The sequence below is a fragment of the Pseudophryne corroboree genome, chromosome 9 (genome assembly GCF_028390025.1).
Source record: "Pseudophryne corroboree isolate aPseCor3 chromosome 9, aPseCor3.hap2, whole genome shotgun sequence".
Lineage (NCBI taxonomy): Eukaryota > Metazoa > Chordata > Amphibia > Anura > Myobatrachidae > Pseudophryne > Pseudophryne corroboree.
Window position 1 is genome coordinate 183,804,685 of NC_086452.1, and position 20,371 is coordinate 183,825,055.

The 20,371-nt window shown below is 45.0% G+C and overlaps 1 protein-coding gene across 5 annotated transcripts in view; it reads left to right on the plus strand.

Annotated features, from left to right (window-relative positions):
• The window catches only part of LOC134957819 (dimethylaniline monooxygenase [N-oxide-forming] 2-like), a 102,521-nt gene that overhangs the window by 14,918 nt on the left and 67,232 nt on the right, over positions 1 to 20,371 (plus strand). For all 5 annotated transcript variants that reach the window (XM_063940006.1, XM_063940007.1, XM_063940005.1 and 2 more), the window contains one exon: positions 6,972 to 7,160. In XM_063940006.1, the coding sequence (XP_063796076.1) occupies positions 6,972 to 7,160 (189 nt within the window). The remainder of the gene's footprint in view (positions 1 to 6,971; positions 7,161 to 20,371) is intronic.

The following is a 20,371-nucleotide window of genomic DNA, read 5'->3' on the forward strand; positions in this document are numbered from 1 at the left end:
TCCATAGCAACGGGGACGCCACAGGCAGACCGCGTTCCCCGTTGCTGGTGTTTAATTACTATGCACTCACACATGTTCTCTGGTCGTGCAGCAAGGCAGCTGCACGACATTTTGGGTAATTAGGCTCTGGACTCTGATTGGAGGGTTCCCTGTTTTAAGCCTCCTCAGTGCCTCACACAGACGCCGGTGATAGCTTCCTGCATGCTGCTCATGTTTGGTGAACGTCTGTTCCTGGTCTGCTGTGCCCGGTCTTTCCAGTTCTCTGAGTTCCTGAGTCTTGGAGTAGCCGTCTTATCCTAAGGAGTTCTTCTGGTCCTCGTTTACCTGTGGCAGTCGATAGAGGATCTTGCTTGGTTTCGTGAGTGGCGGCTCCGCCGCGAGTTGCGGCCTAAACCGCTTTATATTGTTTTCTGTTATTGGAGCATTTGCGGAGGTATCCGCTTCCACAGTCCTCTCCGGAACTCGGCGGTGCCGTGTAGGAGAGTGGACAAGTGGAGTATTTTGTTGTTCTTTTCCCTGGCGGAAATCCGCGCATACTTTAGTTTCAGCTTTGTTAGTAGCCCCTGGCTTTGTTGTTCAGTTAGAGGGCCCCTTGTTATCACCCTGTCTCGGTTCACTCTTTGTCTCTCAGAAAGACCTGAGGGGGCATCGGAGTTGGGCAGACGTAATCCGCCCTTCAAGCGCGGCTGCCATGGGCCCAAGCAACCATAGTCTCGCAAGAGTGTACTGACAGCACGGGCGAGACAACGGAGATAGGGTGCCAGGGGCTATTCCCTTTCCATTCCCCTTTCCCAGCATTACGTTCTGGTATTCAGGTCCTACCGTATTAGATCACCCCTGACCTGAGTATCAGAACCATAACAGGGAGAGCACACACTACATACAGCACAGTACAGGGAGGGAGCACACACTACATACAGCACAGTACAGGGAGAGGGCACACACTACATACAGCACAGTACAGGGAGAGGGAGCACACACTACATACAGCACAGTACAGGGAGAGGGCACACACTACATACAGCACAGTACAGGGAGGTGGAGTACACACTACATACATCACAGTACATGGAGGGGGAGTACACACTACATACAGCACAGTATAGGGAGGGGGAGCACACACTACATACAGCACAGTACAGGGAGGGGGAGCACACACTACATACAGCACAGTACAGGGAGGGGGCACACACTACATACAGCACAGTACAGGGAGGGGGAGCACACACCAAATACAGCACAGTACAGGGAGGGGGAGCACACACCACATACAGCACAGTATGGGGAGGGGCAGCACACACTACATACAACACAGTACAGGGAGGGGGAGCACACACTACATACAGCACAGTACAGGGAGGGGGAACACACACTACATACAGCACAGTACAGGGAGGGGGAGCACACACTACATACAGCACAGTATAGGGAGGGGGAGCACACACTACATACAGCACAGTACAGGGAGGGGGAGCACACACTACATACAGCACAGTATAGGGAGGGGGAGCACACACTACATACAGCACAGTACAGGTAGGGAGCACATACAAGTAGTGAAACACAGATACGGGACCAGCGCAGTGGAATCTGTCCCAGTGATCAATCCGCTCCTGATTACATACATAGCCACCACATTATTACATGAATAGCACCACAATACACATATAGCACCACACTACACGTATAGCACTGCATTACATGTATAGCACCGCACTACATGTATAGCACTGCATTACACAAATAGCACCACATAACACGAATAGCACCACATTACACTTATAGCACCTCATTACACAAATAGAACCACATTACATACGTAGCCACCGCATTACATACGTAGCCACCGCATTACATACGTAGCTACTGCATTACATATGTAGCCACCGCATTACATAAACAGGCCCATCATCATGGACAGACATTGGGCAGCTATAGGGCTGAAGGACTTTGCATTAGAGATTGTCCCAGGGCTGGCTGTGAGTGCAGCCTGATCAGCTGGCATCCTGAGAACAAGGTACATCCTGCTCCTGTCCAGTCCCCAAACCATACACTGTGACTGGGGACGCCCTAACCGTTCCACCATCATGATAATGCAAATAATGTAATTAAAAATAACCTCTCTGCCGGGTCCCCTTCAGTGCTCAGTTGCCCTCTGGCCAGTTCAGTGAGAGTACAGGAGCAATGGTGGCAGCGGGTCTAGTGAACCCGGCTCCAACCATCGCTATGCTGCTGCTCCCGTGCTGGCCTCGTTGAAGAGACCTTTGTCCGGGGCCACAGAGAGGATGCTGCTGACCTGATTAACTTTCTTCAGGTCCCCTGTTGGTGGAACAGCTTCACCACTTTTCATGGCTAGTGGCACCTGGAAGTGCCCACTAGCCTAACTTCCAGATTGCGTTCCAATGAACCGTAAGTACTAGAAGCAGTGTGAGCCAGCCCAGTCTGAGTGTGAATCAGCCTGGCTGAGGGGACTATGGGACCGGCGCATCGGAATCTGTCATGGTGAGCCAATCCGCCCCTGGAGGATGGATATCCACAGCCAATCAATGAGTACACCCCTTGTGGAGATATGGTTACCTTAATACTAACCCCAAGATGAGGATAAGAAGTATGGACTTTTTTTCCAAGGCAAACAGCAGGCAAAACTAATCCCCTTTGTTAAATAGTTACACTTCAAAGACTCTCAGATTTATATGGAAAGAGACACATATGTTGCATAGTGTGATAAAGTTTTAAAAGAAATGTAATAAAACACACACTTCACAAGTTAAAAGACATAAAAAGGGATAAAACCCCCAATGTGTATGTACAGCTACCAGATGGCTATTTGAGTGAAAAATCAGACCAACGCACAAATTAGAGTCCCGGTTTTAATTTACTTTTACTTTCTCACACAGAGGATATATCATATATAGCAGTAGTGTATGGCAGCTGCAGTACTAGTAGTCACTGAGTGTAGCACCAATAGAAATATATTTTTTGCTCTGGATCAGACACAGAGGATATATAGCAGTAGTATACAGCAGTCACTGAGTGACGCACCAATAGAAATATATTTTTTTGCTTTGGATGACACACAGATATATAGCAGTAGTGCACGGCAGTACTGGTAGTCATCACTGAGTGACACACCAATAGAAATATATATTTTTGCTTTGGATCACACACAGATATATACAGTAGCAGTAGTGTATGGCAGTACTGGTAGTCGTCACTGAGTGACGCAGCAATATAAATATATTTTTTGCTTTGGATCACACACAGATATATAGCAGTAGTGTACGGCAGTACTGGTAGTCATCACTGTGTGATGCACCAATAGAAATATATTTTTGCTCTGGATCACACACAGATATATAGCAGTATGCACGGCAGCCGCAGTACTAGTAGTCAGAGTGATGCACCAATAGAAATATATTTTTTTGTTTTGTATCACACACAGAGGATATATAGCAGTAGTGTACGGCTGTATACAGGCCTTTATAGACAGAGAACACTTGGTCCTATACATGCACAGCCACAGTAAGCTACTATGCAGAGTCTTTACACAGGGACTGCACACCCAAGCACCCAACCCAATCTCCTGCAAAACAACCCCTCGGCTCTCTCCTAGCCCCCTCTGCACTCTCCTGCCCCCTTTGCTCTCTCCTTGCTTGCTTGTTTCCTAACAGCACACAGCACAGAAGGAACACATACTTACTGAACACTCTCCAACTCCAGAGTAAAGATGGCACCGATCACAGGAACTATAAATAGAATAAAAAAACCAGAGAGATCCGACAGCGGGGTGATGATGTTTTGCCTCATTTTTGGATCCGAGTCAGGCATGAAAAACTGAGCCTTACTTGAATCCAGCCTCGAATCCCCAAGTTCGGGCGGGTTATGTTCTCAGGGAACCGAACCCGCTCATCCTTAGTTAAGGTATTTCAGCCTCTATTCTTACCATGTGCTTGACATCCTTAATCCTATCTATGAACTTTATTTGAAGTGTTTCATAGTTGACCCCTGGGATTTTGACCATAGCCTCTTTGTTCACATAGGGCCTAATTCAGACCCGTTTGCTGCAGTGGCAGCGATCATAGCCTGATGTCCTTTGGGGATTCCGCCCGTGCAGAGGGCACACTGCACGTGCGCACCCAGTGAGATGCGATCGCCTATGCCTGATTGACAAGCAGAGGCATTGTCGGGGTGGGAAGGGGGCGTGCTAATGGCGTTATAACGCCGCTGATGGGGCACAGTCCAGACAATGCTGGACAACGCAGGGGCGGGCCACAGTGGCAGCGTGACATCACATGTAGTCGCTGCTACCCAGAACGTGGTGGGTAGCCAGCAGGGAGCTACTTGGCGGGTGCAAAATCATCGCCGCCATGCAATGCTTTTGCACTTGTGCGGGTGGTGGGGGGTGGGGGGTGGGGGGGGGGGGTGAAGCAATGCCTGATATGCGGGGAGGACTAGCCCTGTGCTAGGCGTCTCCCCACATGTCAAAGAAACTGATGGTAGATGTGCTATTTTTAGCACATCTGTGATCAGGTCTGAATCACCCACATGGACGATAATGGCTGGTTTTTGGATACTTTTCTGTTCTGATTGCCTCATTGCATTCTCCTAAGTAACTCTTCTTGTCAATCAGGGGTATAGAAACAAGAAAGAGAAGAGTATTTGTATATGGGACACTCGCTGGATTAATTGCATCTGGAATATATATATATATATATATATATTATATTAGAAATGATGGATGTTGAATTCAAAAATGAAAACAACTTTTATAATTACTTATTAAAACTAATTTAAAAGTCAGCAAAGTAAGTGTTAATTGTACAAAAAGCCAACAGAGTAAGTGTTAATTGTGATATCCTACTATAGATCCTGCACCAGACATAAATTATTCAATTACAATAATAATAGTGCATTAGAGAAAATGAACCAGCTAATAAATATCTTCCTCCTCTGGGATTTCAACTTTAGAATGCTGGAGGTGCTCCTGCAATCAAAATAAACCAAACATTAAACAATGTGTTTGTTGCAAAGAGGCAACAAAGAGAATAGATTGCTTTTTGGAGCACTCTTTTATAACAAAATTTAATTTGCAAATCGATATGATATGATTATGATGATTTAAAACGTAACCTTTAATTACTACTCCTAAAATATAAAAGGGGTGTTATGAGTGGCATATACTAATATGTAAATGTCACTCTGTAAATGCATGCATTCAATTGCATCCCCTTATAGACAATATAAATCTCTTCTGATCAAGAGTGACATTTACATATTAGTATATGCCACTCATAACACCCCTTTTATATTTTAGGAGTAGTAATTAAAGGTTACGTTTTAAATCATCATAATCATATCATATCGATTTGCAAATTAAATTTTGTTATAAAAGAGTGCTCCAAAAAGCAATCTATTCTCTTTGTTTCCTCTTTGCAACAAACACGTTGTTTAAGTGTTAATTGTGCAAAATAAGATGGAAAACGTGTAAATAGGTGTTATAAGAGTAAAGACTATTCTCTCAATTTTGGCTCTTATAGTTATTTATATTGGATATCAATGTGGATCCTCATGTGTTGACTAATGATATCTATAACCATTTAGAAAATATTTCACAATATATGTAGTATGTAATGTGAACTGGTATGTATGTAGGGGTTGTAGTTATGTGACAGGCGGTCAGAAGACCGGCACCTACATCCCGCCTCCTCACAATCCCTACAGTCGGCATGCTAACAGGGACTATTCCACACGTGTGCGTATAGAACCTGTGGCAAGCACAGCTCACCGCCGAGCCAGCAAGGGGCTTCGTTGTGCTCGCCCCCCCCCAAACCCCCACGGGATCCCGGCGTCGGAATGGTGACCGCCAGTCATGCGTTACCTATCCGTAATCAGTACATAGTATAAATACTTATACAGCAAGATATTGTAATTAATCTCACAGTGAAAATTTTCAAATACATTGATATTATCACACCAATTATATTATTGAGTGTAATTCCTCAAATACCAGTTGTATTGTATCAACAAGTACTAAATTATTAATCTGTAGCAAAGCAGCAATTCTCACGGGGACAATACCTTCCAGGTATGGGTCTAGTCACTATGATGTTTATTATATAAATTCACAAATATTAGAGTATTTATGTTGGCTCTTATAAGTTCCATTCAAATACTGTGTTCATCCGTAATTAATTCACTGTTCATAGAGTTTCAAAGAAATGATTAGAGTACTGCTTACATGCTATACATGAACAAAACAATGTCACAAAAGTATATTGCGATACTATGTAGTGTTTAGTAACGTATCACAATGGGTGTAGCATAATAGATTATGGGGGGAATTCAATTGTTATCACCCCCGACCTCCCATCTAAAGTGACGGAAGATCACATGGGGAGATATATAATTTATTTCCCCATTGCGTAAAGCGGCTAAACCCGATTCAATTAATGGGCGCGATAGGGAAAAGTGCAGTTTTGGAGCCCAAATAGATCACTTTTCATACATTTCAGCTCGCCACCCCCGGCGGGTGCAAACTGAAATGTAGATACCAGCAGAATATTGCGTCCAAATGGAGCTACATTTGAATAGCTCCGTTCAACGCCATCTAGTGGCTACCTGCGGGAATAACATTTGAATTCTGCCCATTATGTTGCACCAGATTGTCAATTGATTTAAAAGCTGCTAATATGCAGTCTGAATGTCATCAGAGTCCTGTTTCTCTGATATCAGAAAAATATATTAATACAGTGTTAAATCACATGTAACGCCCTACCCCAAGGTCACACTGAAACTGGAGGATCACCCTCAACCATTCATAGAAGATACCAGGGGGCGTTAAATAAAGAATTTCAAATTTGGGTCTGAATGCCCGTGGAGAGGGTTATAATAAAACTCTCCCATATTTCACAGAATTTTAAATGTTGTATATGTGTGTTTTAGTACATATAATCATGCAGTTCTAATTATAGGACACGGTGGAAGACGGGAGAGCAAGCTTATACAGATCTGTTGTAACCAACTCTTCCAAGGAGATGATGTGTTTTACAGATTATCCAATGCCACAGGATTTCCCAGCATACCTGCACAATTCAAAGGTTCTGGAGTACCTCACACTTTATGTGGATCACTTCAGACTCCTGAAACACATTCACTTTAAGGTGAGGTTGTTAGTGAGGTTTATTTTTTTTTTAGAGATGTGCAGAGGGCACTTTTCATGTTTTGTCTTTTGGTTTTGGACCTGGCTCCCCGCTTGTGTTTTGGATCTGTATTGGTTTTGCCAAAACCACCCTTTTGGGTTTTGGTGTTGGATCTGGATGATTTTTTAATCCCCCCCCCCAAAAAAAACAAAAAAAACAGCTAAAATCACAGAATTTGGGGGTAATTTTGATCCTATAGTATTATTGACCTCAATAACATTCATTTCCACTCAGTCTATTCTGAACACCTCACACCTCACAATATTGTTTTTAGGCCAAAAGGTTGCACCGAGGTTACTGGATGACTAAGCTAAGCGACACAAGTGGGTGGCACAAACACCAGGCCCATCTAGGAGTGGCACTGCATTTGCAGACAGGATGGCATTTTTAAATACTAGGCCTCAAAAAGCACATAATGCAAAGAAAAAAAAAGAGGTGCAAGATGGAATTGTCTTGGGCCCTCCCACCCACCCTTATGTTGTTTAAACAGGACATGCACAGTTTAATAAACCCATCATTTCAGTGACAGGTGGTCCCCCTGGAAAAAGCTTGTGACGTTCTCCAAATAATAGCTAGCTACAAACATACCACCTCCATATTTGATGACTTTTCACATTATGAGAAGGAGCAAGAGGAAGAGGACAGTGTCAAGAAGGTGATTCAAACTTAGAGAGGTACATGCAATCAGGAACAACACACAGGGCCAGATGCATCATCGCTTGGAAAGTGATAAAATGGAGAGTGAAAAGGTACCAGCCAATCAGCTCCTAACTGCCATTTTCCAAACACAGCCTGTTACATGGCAGGTGGAACCTGATTGGCTGGTACTTTTTCACTCTCCATTTTATCACTTTCCAAGGGATGATGCATCTAGCCCACAGGCTTTCACCTCCACTCCTATATTGGTGTGGAACAGAAAGGACTTCAACCAAGCAAATATTTAACTATTAATTACCACATTACTGGACAAACTGAAAAAACTAGGGGACAAAGGGGGTAATTCCGAGTTGATTGCATGCTGCCGATTTTTGCTGCGCTGTGATCAGGTCTCTACTGCACGTGCGTATGCACCGCAATGCGCACGTGCTTCATACGGGTACAATGCGGATCGTTGCTGAGCGGTGGTTTTAACGTAGAATCCATTCGCACGGGCGATCGCAAGGAGATTGACAGGAAGAGGGCGTTTATGGGTGTCAACTGACCGTTTTCTGGGAGTGGTAGGGAAAACGCAGGCGTGTCCAAGCGTTTGGAGGATGGGTGTGTGATGTAAATTCCGGGACCGAACAGGCTGAAGTGATCGCAAGGGCTGAGTAAGTTCAGACCTACTCAGAAACTGCAAAAACTGTTTTTGCAGAGCTCGGCTGCACAGACGTTCGCACACTTGCAAAGCGAAAATACACTCCCCGTGGGCGGTGACTATGCGTTTACACGGCTGCTAAAAACAGCTAGCGAGCAATCAACTCGGAATGAGGGCCAAAACTTCCAAAATTGTATGCCCATCTCCATTTTAGAGAATAAGATAATCTCAGATTTAATGCTGGGATGCAAATAAACTGGTGTATACCACAGGATATAGATTGGATATTTTCCCCTCCATGTAGTCTGCAGACTTATTTTGTGAAAATCTCGTGGGTTTCTTTTTTTCAATTTTTTTTATTGCATTTTTATTTACATATTTTGTGACAGATGCCTTATTTTTGTTTTTCACAGCTCCCAGTTACACGCATGTGAGCATACCTGTGTGTCCAAGTTACACGCATGTGAGCATACCTGTGTGTCTTGTTTATTTTATTCATATTAAGTACTAAGCATGACTGTGCAGTACATTTTTTTGTTATTGAGCCCCTGCCTTAGTGGAGCTTACCACTTTACAGTCCAAACTTATTTCATACTATAAGTAGGACTGTGGGAGGTAGCAATGCCAAGATGTCTGGCTTGGCAGGCTGAGGCAAGCTGTGGGCACCACAGCTTGCCTCAGCCTGGCAAGCCAGACATCTTCCTGGCTGTAAGCCACCATGAGACTCCATACTGGGCCTTATTCAGTAACTGTTTGTGCCTCACAGGAGCTCCTGGCCCATCTAGTGCTGCAGTGCAATGGAAAGCTGATGCAATGCAAGATCACTGAAACTCTGTTCTTCTAACACCGTGAGGTCTTACGATAACCCTATGCAGCCCTTAGGAAAAGAAAATGTGCATCTTCTAAATAAATAATTAATCAAAATTAAGGTTGACTAATTGGAGCCATTCATTTGAGTGAGCCCCTAACATGAAATAATTGAGAGGAACCTCTCTCTAATGCTCCGGCAGAAAACATCACGTTTACCTCTCCGGCAGTTGCGCTGGATTATGATTCAGTCTCTTGTGAGTCACACTGACTTTGACCACAAATGTGGTCTATCCCCACTTTATTTAAAAACCCTTTCCATTTCCACCTTTGCGGCTAGTTTTCACAAATCTGTTTGTGATGTTGTAGCTTGTTTCATATCTGCTCTAGGCTTTCATTTAAACCTGGTATCAAGTACAGCAGCACCCCTGGACTTATACAGCATAGGCAGCACCCCTGGAATGATGTGGCAGACAAAGAAAAGATGTGCAAAATGGAATTGTCCTTGGGCCCTCCCACTCACCCTTATGTTGTATAAACAGGACTTGCACACTTTAACAAACCAATCATTTAAGACACCAGGTCTGCCACACGACTGTGGCTGAAATGATTGGTTTGTTTGGGCCCACGCCAAAAAAGAAGCAATTAATCTCTCCTTGCACAAACTGGCTCTATAGTGGCAAGATGTCGTCCTCATCCTCAGATCCCCCCCCTCAGTGTTTACTCCATCATCCTCACAGAGAAATAATATTCAAACAAACAAAACCACATAATTTAGGTGTCAGTGGACTGTTTACACTATTACGCAAAGTTTCTGAACTTGACAATGACTTATGATGAATGCGCTGCAGGTGACGTATAAGGGAGGATGTTCCAAGGTGGTTAACATCCTTACTCCTACTTATTATGAATTTACAAAGGCAACAGATGGCTTGACACCTGTTGTCCGGATTTGTGGAGAAATAATTCCACACCAAAGAGGTGGCTTTTTTGGTATTTTGCACAGGCATGACAATGGGCTTTTTATCCCGTGGCCAACAACTGTCTCCACTGGTGCCTTATTCAAACAAACCACATCACCATCAGAATGCTCATCATCAACTTCCTCCGCAGCGCCAGCTACACCCATATTTTCCTGATCCTGGTGTACTTCTACAGTGACATCCTCAATCTCAATATCAGCAACTGGACTGGCGGTGCTCCTCACAGCACTTACAGGGGGTGTGCAAATAGTGGTAGGAGCCTCCTCTTCCCATACAGTGTTGTAAAGGTCAGGCCTAGACATCGCAAACGCGGACAGTGCCAGCACCCCTGTGGTTTCATAGCACCCCTGTAATTTTACAGCATGCAAGACAGGGCCAGTGTACATTGATCATTACTGCACCCTAGAATTATTACAGCATACAAGACAGGGCCAGTGTACATTGATCATTACTGCACCCTAGAATTATTACAGCATACAAGACAGGACCAGTGTACATTGATTTTCACTGCACCCTAGAATAATTACAGCGTACAAAACAGGGCCAGTGTATATTGATTTTCACTGTCCCTGCACCCTGTAAAATACAGTGACAGCCAGGACAGCAACACCCATGTACAGCTGCAGCACATGAAACACCAGTGACAGCCAGGACAGCACCCCTAACACAGCACAGGTACACCACAGTGACTGCAGCAGCACCCCAACAGAGCACACACTAACCCCACGCCACCACCCACAGAGAGAGACAGAGGTCTGCCTCCCTCACTCTCCAAGTCCGGAGTGAAAATGGTGGCGACGCACGGCTGTTTATATGGGATCCAAAACCCGTGAGAATCCAACAGCGGGATGATGACGTTTTGCCTCGTTCTGGTTTCTGAGTCTGGCGGGGAGTCCCGCTCATCTCATCTGAACCCGCTCATCTCTAATTTTTTTTCTAGACAACCAATATTTTCTTCCATATCAATAGTAAACTTATTGTTGAATAAAATATTAATGGAAGCAACTACCCTGTATATAATATAAAAATGTAAGAACATAAGCTCCACCCAAATCTAAGTTTAAATAAAAAGCTAACAGTTACTTACTGTACCTGCTGTTTTTTATTTGCCGGATACATTGGAATCACCCCTAGGTCTAACTATCTCCCTCCACATTCTGCTTTCGGGCGTGGATTAGAAGAGCAACAGTGTTAAGATAGACAGTGAATAGGCTGACAGCAGATGGTCGACATTCAATAGAATAGAATAGGTCAACAGTTAAATGGTTGACATGGACTTAGGTTGACAGGTTCAAAAAGTCAACACAAAAAAGTTGATACATGGTTTTTCATGATTTTTGGGTTAGAGTTAGGCACTTGGGAGAGAGTTAGGGTTAGGCTGAAAGAGAGGACAGTTAGGGTTAGGCACTTGGAGGAGGGTTAGGGGCTAGGCTGCAGAAGGGAATGGTTAGGGTTAAGCCAGGGGAATTTTAAGAGAGTTCAGTGATCATGTGCAGCCTCCATTGCGAGCCCCCTCATCTTTGGCATTGAGTAGACTCTGGCATTATACCAAAGTTTACTGCACATGTGTTGGTCTCTGGAAACATGGTGCATGTGCCTTGTTCCTGTGGACATCTCCAGTGAGCATGTGCAAATAACTTGGAAATGGCCATGGTGGCCATTTCTCAAGACATTTGTGTCTGCAGTGCAGGGCCACTGCTGTGGGACTCTGGAGGGGTAAATACAATATATGAGTGTAGGGTGTGCATTGTGGGACCCCTCAACCCTTCCACCCATTATATAAATGCCTATGTGTTAGGCACTAGAGGGAGGATTAGGGTTAGGTTTAGGATTAGGGTTAAAATAACACAACAAATATGTAGATCTTTTTTTGTGTCAAACCTTTGGCCCAAGTCAATGTTGACCATTTAACTGTCGACCTTTTGACTGTGTCTACCTTTGACTGTGTCTACCTTTGACTGTCAACCTATTGACTGTCTATATATTTACTATCTATATTATATCTGGATACTCTGCTTTTTTCTTCTAGATTAGTATGTTTGAAACAAGATAAACGTTTGCTGATTTCTGACCCCATGAATTGACTTATTCCCTTGAATGGGAAGTATATGTGTGACTGACATTGGCAACTTCTCAGCTTGCTTTAACAGGTAGAGCAAGAGGAAGAGGAGGGATCAGTAGTAGTAGTAGTAGTAGTAGTAGTAGTAGTAGTAGTAGTAGTAGTAGTGATAGCAATAATAGTAGTAGTAGTGACAGTAGTAGTATTGATAGAAGTGGTGGTGGTGGTAGTAGTAGTAGTAGTGGTGGTTGTGGTGGTGGTGGTGGTGGTAGTAGTGGTAGTAGTAGTGGTAGTAGTAGTAGTAGTGGTGGCAGTAGTAGTAGTGGTGGTGGTAGTAGTGGTGGTGGTAGTAGTAGTAGTAATGATAGTAGTGGTGGTGGTGGTAGTAGTAGTTGTAGTAGTAGTGGTAATAATAGTAGTAGTGGTGGTGGTGGTAGTAGTAGTAGTAGCAGCAGCAGCAGCAGCAGTATTAGTAGATTCGTTGGAAGGCATGCTGTTCCTTGTAGTGCCAATGGGAGATCCTGGGGGTGGCTCCTGGGTAAGTTAGCTCTCTGTCTGGAAGTGTTTTAGTAATAGCCTTTATCATGAGGCCTACTGTGACAAATTACATGGCCCTATGTGGGCACTGCTATTATATAGGTTAGGACTGCTGTATCGGAGAAGCCCTGAAGTGGCCAGCAGCTAAACATGTGTTTGCAAACATTTGTGACTAATTCTCTGAATTTTATTACCAGATAGGTTCAGGGATGGTTACAGGTAATTTTCAGTGTGCGGAAGGGAATTTAGGGGTGGGGATTTGCACCACCCTCCTCTCTGTCTGTTGTTTGTCTGTGACCCCTCCCCCTTCCAGCACCTGATATATAATTAACTCCAGGTATGATTGAGCAACTGCCAAATTGTTTGTCTGCTTGTGTGCAAGAGGCATTGAATGGGAGCAGCATTTGGAAGGCATGCTGTTCCTTCTAGTGCCAATGGGAGATCCTGGGGGTGGCTCCTGGGGGTAAGTTAGCTCTCTGTCTGGAAGTGTTTTAGTAATAGCCTTTATCATGAGGCCTACTGTGACAAATTACATGGCCCTATGTGGGCACTGCTATTATGTAGGTTAGGACTGCTGTATCGGAGAAGCCGTGACCTGGCCAGCAGCTAAACATGTGTTTTCAAACATTTGTGACTAATTCTCTGAATTTTATTACCAGATAGGTTCAGGGATGGTTACAGGTAATTTTCAGTGTGCGGAAGGGAATTTAGGGGTGGGGATTTGCACCCACCTCCTCTCTGTCTGTTGTTTGTCTGTGACCCCTCCCCCTTCCAGCACCTGATATATAATTATCTCCAGGTATGATTGCGCAACTGCCAAATTGTTTGTCTGCTTGTGTGCAAAAGGCATTGAATGGGAGCAGCATTTGGAAGGCATGCTGTTCCTTGTAGTGCCAATGGGAGATCCTGGGGGTGGCTCCTGGGTAAGTTAGCTCTCTGTCTGGAAGTGTTTTAGTAATAGCCTTTATCATGAGGCCTACTGTGACAAATTACATGGCCCTATGTGGGCACTGCTATTATGTAGGTTAGGACTGCTGTATCGGAGAAGACGTGACGTGGCCAGCAGCTAAACATGTGTTTGCAAACATTTGTGACTAATTCTCTGAATTTTATTACCAGATAGGTTCAGGGATGGTTACAGGTAATTTTCAGTGTGCGGAAGGGAATTTAGGGGTGGAGATTTGCACCCCCCTCCTCTCTGTCTGTTGTTTGTCTGTGACCCCTCCCCCTTCCAGCACCTGATATATAATTATCTCCAGGTATGATTGAGCAACTGCCAAATTGTTTGTCTGCTTGTGTGCAAGAGGCATTGAATGGGAGCAGCATTTGGAAGGCATGCTGTTCCTTGTAGTGCCAATGGGAGATCCTGGGGGTGGCTCCTGGGTAAGTTAGCTCTCTGTCTGGAAGTGTTTTAGTAATAGCCTTTATCATGAGGCCTACTGTGACAAATTACATGGCCCTATGTGGGCACTGCTATTATGTAGGTTAGGACTGCTGTATCGGAGAAGCCGTGACGTGGCCAGCAGCTAAACATGTGTTTGCAAACATTTGTGACTAATTCTCTGAATTTTATTACCAGATAGGTTCAGGGATGGTTACAGGTAATTTTCAGTGTGCGGAAGGGAATTTAGGGGTGGGGATTTGCACCCCCCTCCTCTCTGTCTGTTGTTTGTCTGTGACCCCTCCCCCTTCCAGCACCTGATATATAATTATCTCCAGGTATGATTGAGCAACTGCCAAATTGTTTGTCTGCTTGTGTCAAAAGGCATTGAATGGGAGCAGCATTTGGAAGGCATGCTGTTCCTTGTAGTGCCAATGGGAGATCCTGGGGGTGGCTCCTGGGTAAGTTAGCTCTCTGTCTGGAAGTGTTTTAGTAATAGCCTTTATCATGAGGCCTACTGTGACAAATTACACGGCCCTATGTGGGCACTGCTATTATGTAGGTTAGGACTGCTGTATCGGAGAAGCCGTGACGTGGCCAGCAGCTAAACATGTGTTTGCAAACATTTGTGACTAATTCTTTGAATTTTATTACCAGATAGGTTCAGGGATGTTTACAGGTAATTTTCAGTGTGCGGAAGGGAATTTAGGGGTGGGGATTTGCACCCCCCTCCTCTCTGTCTGTTGTTTGTCTGTGACCCCTCCCCCTTCCAGCACCTGATATATAATTATCTCCAGGTATGATTGAGCAACTGCCAAATTGTTTGTCTGCTTGTGTGCAAGAGGCATTGAATGGGAGCAGCATTTGGAAGGCATGCTGTTCCTTGTAGTGCCAATGGGAGATCCTGGGGGTGGCTCCTGGGTAAGTTAGCTCTCTGTCTGGAAGTGTTTTAGTAATAGCCCTTATCATGAGGCCTACTGTGACAAATTACATGGCCCTATGTGGGCACTGCTATTATGTAGGTTAGGACTGCTGTATCGGAGAAGCCGTGATGTGGCCAGCAGCTAAACATGTGTTTGCAAACATTTGTGACTAATTCTCTGAATTTTATTACCAGATAGGTTCAGGGATGGTTACAGGTAATTTTCAGTGTGCGGAAGGGAATTTAGGGGTGGGGATTTGCACCCCCCTCCTCTCTGTCTGTTGTTTGTCTGTGACCCCTCCCCCTTCCAGCACCTGATATATAATTATCTCCAGGTATGATTGAGCAACTGCCAAATTGTTTGTCTGCTTGTGTGCAAGAGGCATTGAATGGGAGCAGCATTTGGAAGGCATGCTGTTCCTTGTAGTGCCAATGGGAGATCCTGGGGGTGGCTCCTGGGTAAGTTAGCTCTCTGTCTGGCAGTGTTTTAGTAATAGCCTTTATCATGAGGCCTACTGTGACAAATTACATGGCCCTATGTGGGCACTGCTATTATGTAGGTTAGGACTGCTGTATCGGAGAAGCCGTGACGTGGCCAGCAGCTAAACATGTGTTTGCAAACATTTGTGACTAATTCTCTGAATTTTATTACCAGATAGGTTCAGGGATGGTTACAGGTAATTTTCAGTGTGCGGAAGGGAATTTAGGGGTGGGGATTTGCACCCCCCTCCTCTCTGTCTGTTGTTTGTCTGTGACCCCTCCCCCTTCCAGCTCCTGATATATAATTATCTCCAGGTATGATTGAGCAACTGCCAAATTGTTTGTCTGCTTGTGTGCAAGAGGCATTGAATGGGAGCAGCATTTGGAAGGCATGCTGTTCCTTGTAGTGCCAATGGGAGATCCTGGGGGTGGCTCCTGGGTAAGTTAGCTCTCTGTCTGGAAGTGTTTTAGTAATAGCCTTTATCATGAGGCCTACTGTGACAAATTACATGGCCCTATGTGGGCACTGCTATTATGTAGGTTAGGACTGCTGTATCGGAGAAGCCGTGTCGTGGCCAGCAGCTAAACATGTGTTTGCAAACATTTGTGACTAATTCTCTGAATTTTATTACCAGATAGGTTCAGGGATGGTTACAGGTAATTTTCAGTGTGCGGAAGGGAATTTAGGGGTGGGGATTTGCACCCCCCTCCTCTCTGTCTGTTGTTTGTCTGTGACCCCTCCCCCTTCCAGCACCTGATATATAATTATCTCCAGGTATGATTGAGCAACTGCCAAATTGTTTGTCTGCTTGTGTCAAAAGGCATTGAATGGGAGCAGCATTTGGAAGGCATGCTGTTCCTTGTAGTGCCAATGGGAGATCCTGGGGGTGGCTCCTGGGTAAGTTAGCTCTCTGTCTGGAAGTGTTTTAGTAATAGCCTTTATCATGAGGCCTACTGTGACAAATTACATGGCCCTATGTGGGCACTGCTATTATGTAGGTTAGGACTGCTGTATCGGAGAAGCCGTGACGTGGCCAGCAGCTAAACATGTGTTTGCAAACATTTGTGACTAATTCTTTGAATTTTATTACCAGATAGGTTCAGGGATGTTTACAGGTAATTTTCAGTGTGCGGAAGGGAATTTAGGGGTGGGGATTTGCACCCCCCTCCTCTCTGTCTGTTGTTTGTCTGTGACCCCTCCCCCTTCCAGCACCTGATATATAATTATCTCCAGGTATGATTGAGCAACTGCCAAATTGTTTGTCTGCTTGTGTGCAAGAGGCATTGAATGGGAGCAGCATTTGGAAGGCATGCTGTTCCTTGTAGTGCCAATGGGAGATCCTGGGGGTGGCTCCTGGGTAAGTTAGCTCTCTGTCTGGAAGTGTTTTAGTAATAGCCCTTATCATGAGGCCTACTGTGACAAATTACATGGCCCTATGTGGGCACTGCTATTATGTAGGTTAGGACTGCTGTATCGGAGAAGCCGTGATGTGGCCAGCAGCTAAACATGTGTTTGCAAACATTTGTGACTAATTCTCTGAATTTTATTACCAGATAGGTTCAGGGATGGTTACAGGTAATTTTCAGTGTGCGGAAGGGAATTTAGGGGTGGGGATTTGCACCCCCCTCCTCTCTGTCTGTTGTTTGTCTGTGACCCCTCCCCCTTCCAGCACCTGATATATAATTATCTCCAGGTATGATTGAGCAACTGCCAAATTGTTTGTCTGCTTGTGTGCAAGAGGCATTGAATGGGAGCAGCATTTGGAAGGCATGCTGTTCCTTGTAGTGCCAATGGGAGATCCTGGGGGTGGCTCCTGGGTAAGTTAGCTCTCTGTCTGGCAGTGTTTTAGTAATAGCCTTTATCATGAGGCCTACTGTGACAAATTACATGGCCCTATGTGGGCACTGCTATTATGTAGGTTAGGACTGCTGTATCGGAGAAGCCGTGACGTGGCCAGCAGCTAAACATGTGTTTGCAAACATTTGTGACTAATTCTCTGAATTTTATTACCAGATAGGTTCAGGGATGGTTACAGGTAATTTTCAGTGTGCGGAAGGGAATTTAGGGGTGGGGATTTGCACCCCCCTCCTCTCTGTCTGTTGTTTGTCTGTGACCCCTCCCCCTTCCAGCTCCTGATATATAATTATCTCCAGGTATGATTGAGCAACTGCCAAATTGTTTGTCTGCTTGTGTGCAAGAGGCATTGAATGGGAGCAGCATTTGGAAGGCATGCTGTTCCTTGTAGTGCCAATGGGAGATCCTGGGGGTGGCTCCTGGGTAAGTTAGCTCTCTGTCTGGAAGTGTTTTAGTAATAGCCTTTATCATGAGGCCTACTGTGACAAATTACATGGCCCTATGTGGGCACTGCTATTATGTAGGTTAGGACTGCTGTATCGGAGAAGCCGTGTCGTGGCCAGCAGCTAAACATGTGTTTGCAAACATTTGTGACTAATTCTCTGAATTTTATTACCAGATAGGTTCAGGGATGGTTACAGGTAATTTTCAGTGTGCGGAAGGGAATTTAGGGGTGGGGATTTGCACCCCCCTCCTCTCTGTCTGTTGTTTGTCTGTGACCCCTCCCCCTTCCAGCACCTGATATATAATTATCTCCAGGTATGATTGAGCAACTGCCAAATTGTTTGTCTGCTTGTGTCAAAAGGCATTGAATGGGAGCAGCATTTGGAAGGCATGCTGTTCCTTGTAGTGCCAATGGGAGATCCTGGGGGTGGCTCCTGGGTAAGTTAGCTCTCTGTCTGGAAGTGTTTTAGTAATAGCCTTTATCATGAGGCCTACTGTGACAAATTACATGGCCCTATGTGTGCACTGCTATTATGTAGGTTAGGACTGATGTATCGGAGAAGCCGTGACGTGGCCAGCAGCTAAACATGTGTTTGCAAACATTTGTGACTAATTCTCTGAATTTTATTACCAGATAGGTTCAGGGATGTTTACAGGTAATTTTCAGTGTGCGGAAGGGAATTTAGGGGTGGGGATTTGCACCCCCCTCCTCTCTGTCTGTTGTTTGTCTGTGACCCCTCCCCCTTCCAGCACCTGATATATAATTATCTCCAGGTATGATTGAGCAACTGCCAAATTGTTTGTCTGCTTGTGTGCAGAAGGCATTGAATGGGAGCAGCATTTGGAAGGCATGCTGTTCCTTGTAGTGCCAATGGGAGATCCTGGGGGTGGCTCCTGGGTAAGTTAGCTCTCTGTCTGGAAGTGTTTTAGTAGTAGCCTTTATCACGAGGCCTACTGTGACAAATTACATGGCCCTATGTGGGCACTGCTATTATGTAGGTTAGGACTGCTGTATCGGAGAAGCCGTGACGTGGCCAGCAGCTAAACATGTGTTTGCAAACATTTGTGACTAATTCTCTGAATTTTATTACCAGATAGGTTCAGGGATGGTTACAGGTAATTTTCAGTGTGCGGAAGGGAATTTAGGGGTGGGGATTTGCACCCCCCTCCTCTCTGTCTGTTGTTTGTCTGTGACCCCTCCCCCTTCCAGCACCTGATATATAATTATCTCCAGGTATGATTGAGCAACTGCCAAATTGTTTGTCTGCTTGTGTGCAAGAGGCATTGAATGGGAGCAGCATTTGGAAGGCATGCTGTTCCTTGTAGTTCCAATGGGAGATCCTGGGGGTGGCTCCTGGGTAAGTTAGCTCTCTGTCTGGAAGTGTTTTAGTAATAGCCCTTATCATGAGGCCTACTGTGACAAATTACATGGCCCTATGTGGGCACTGCTATTATGTAGGTTAGGACTGCTGTATCGGAGAAGCCGTGATGTGGCCAGCAGCTAAACATGTGTTTGCAAACATTTGTGACTAATTCTCTGAATTTTATTACCAGATAGGTTCAGGGATGGTTACAGGTCATTTTCAGTGTGCGGAAGGGAATTTAGGGGTGGGGATTTGCACCCCCCTCCTCTCTGTCTGTTGTTTGTCTGTGACCCCTCCCCCTTCCAGCACCTGATATATAATTATCTCCAGGTATGATTGAGCAACTGCCAAATTGTTTGTCTGCTTGTGTGCAGAAGGCATTGAATGGGAGCAGCATTTGGAAGGCATGCTGTTCCTTGTAGTGCCAATGGGAGATCCTGGGGGTGGCTCCTGGGTAAGTTAGCTCTCTGTCTGGAAGTGTTTTAGTAATAGCCTTTATCATGAGGCCTACTGTGACAAATTACATGGCCCTATGTGGGCACTGCTATTATGTAGGTTAGGACTGCTGTATCGGAGAAGCCGTGACGTGGCCAGCAGCTAAACATGTGTTTGCAAACATTTGTGACTAATTCTCTGAATTTTATTACCAGATAGGTTCAGGGATGGTTACAGGTAATTTTCAGTGTGCGGAAGGGAATTTAGGGGTGGGGATTTGCACCCCCCTCCTCTCTGTCTGTTGTTTGTCTGTGACCCCTCCCCCTTCCAGCACCTGATATATAATTATCTCCAGGTATGATTGAGCAACTGCCAAATTGTTTGTCTGCTTGTGTCAAAAGGCATTGAATGGGAGCAGCATTTGGAAGGCATGCTGTTCCTTGTAGTGCCAATGGGAGATCCTGGGGGTGGCTCCTGGGTAAGTTAGCTCTCTGTCTGGAAGTGTTTTAGTAATAGCCTTTATCATGAGGCCTACTGTGACAAATTACATGGCCCTATGTGGGCACTGCTATTATGTAGGTTAGGACTGCTGTATCGGAGAAGCCGTG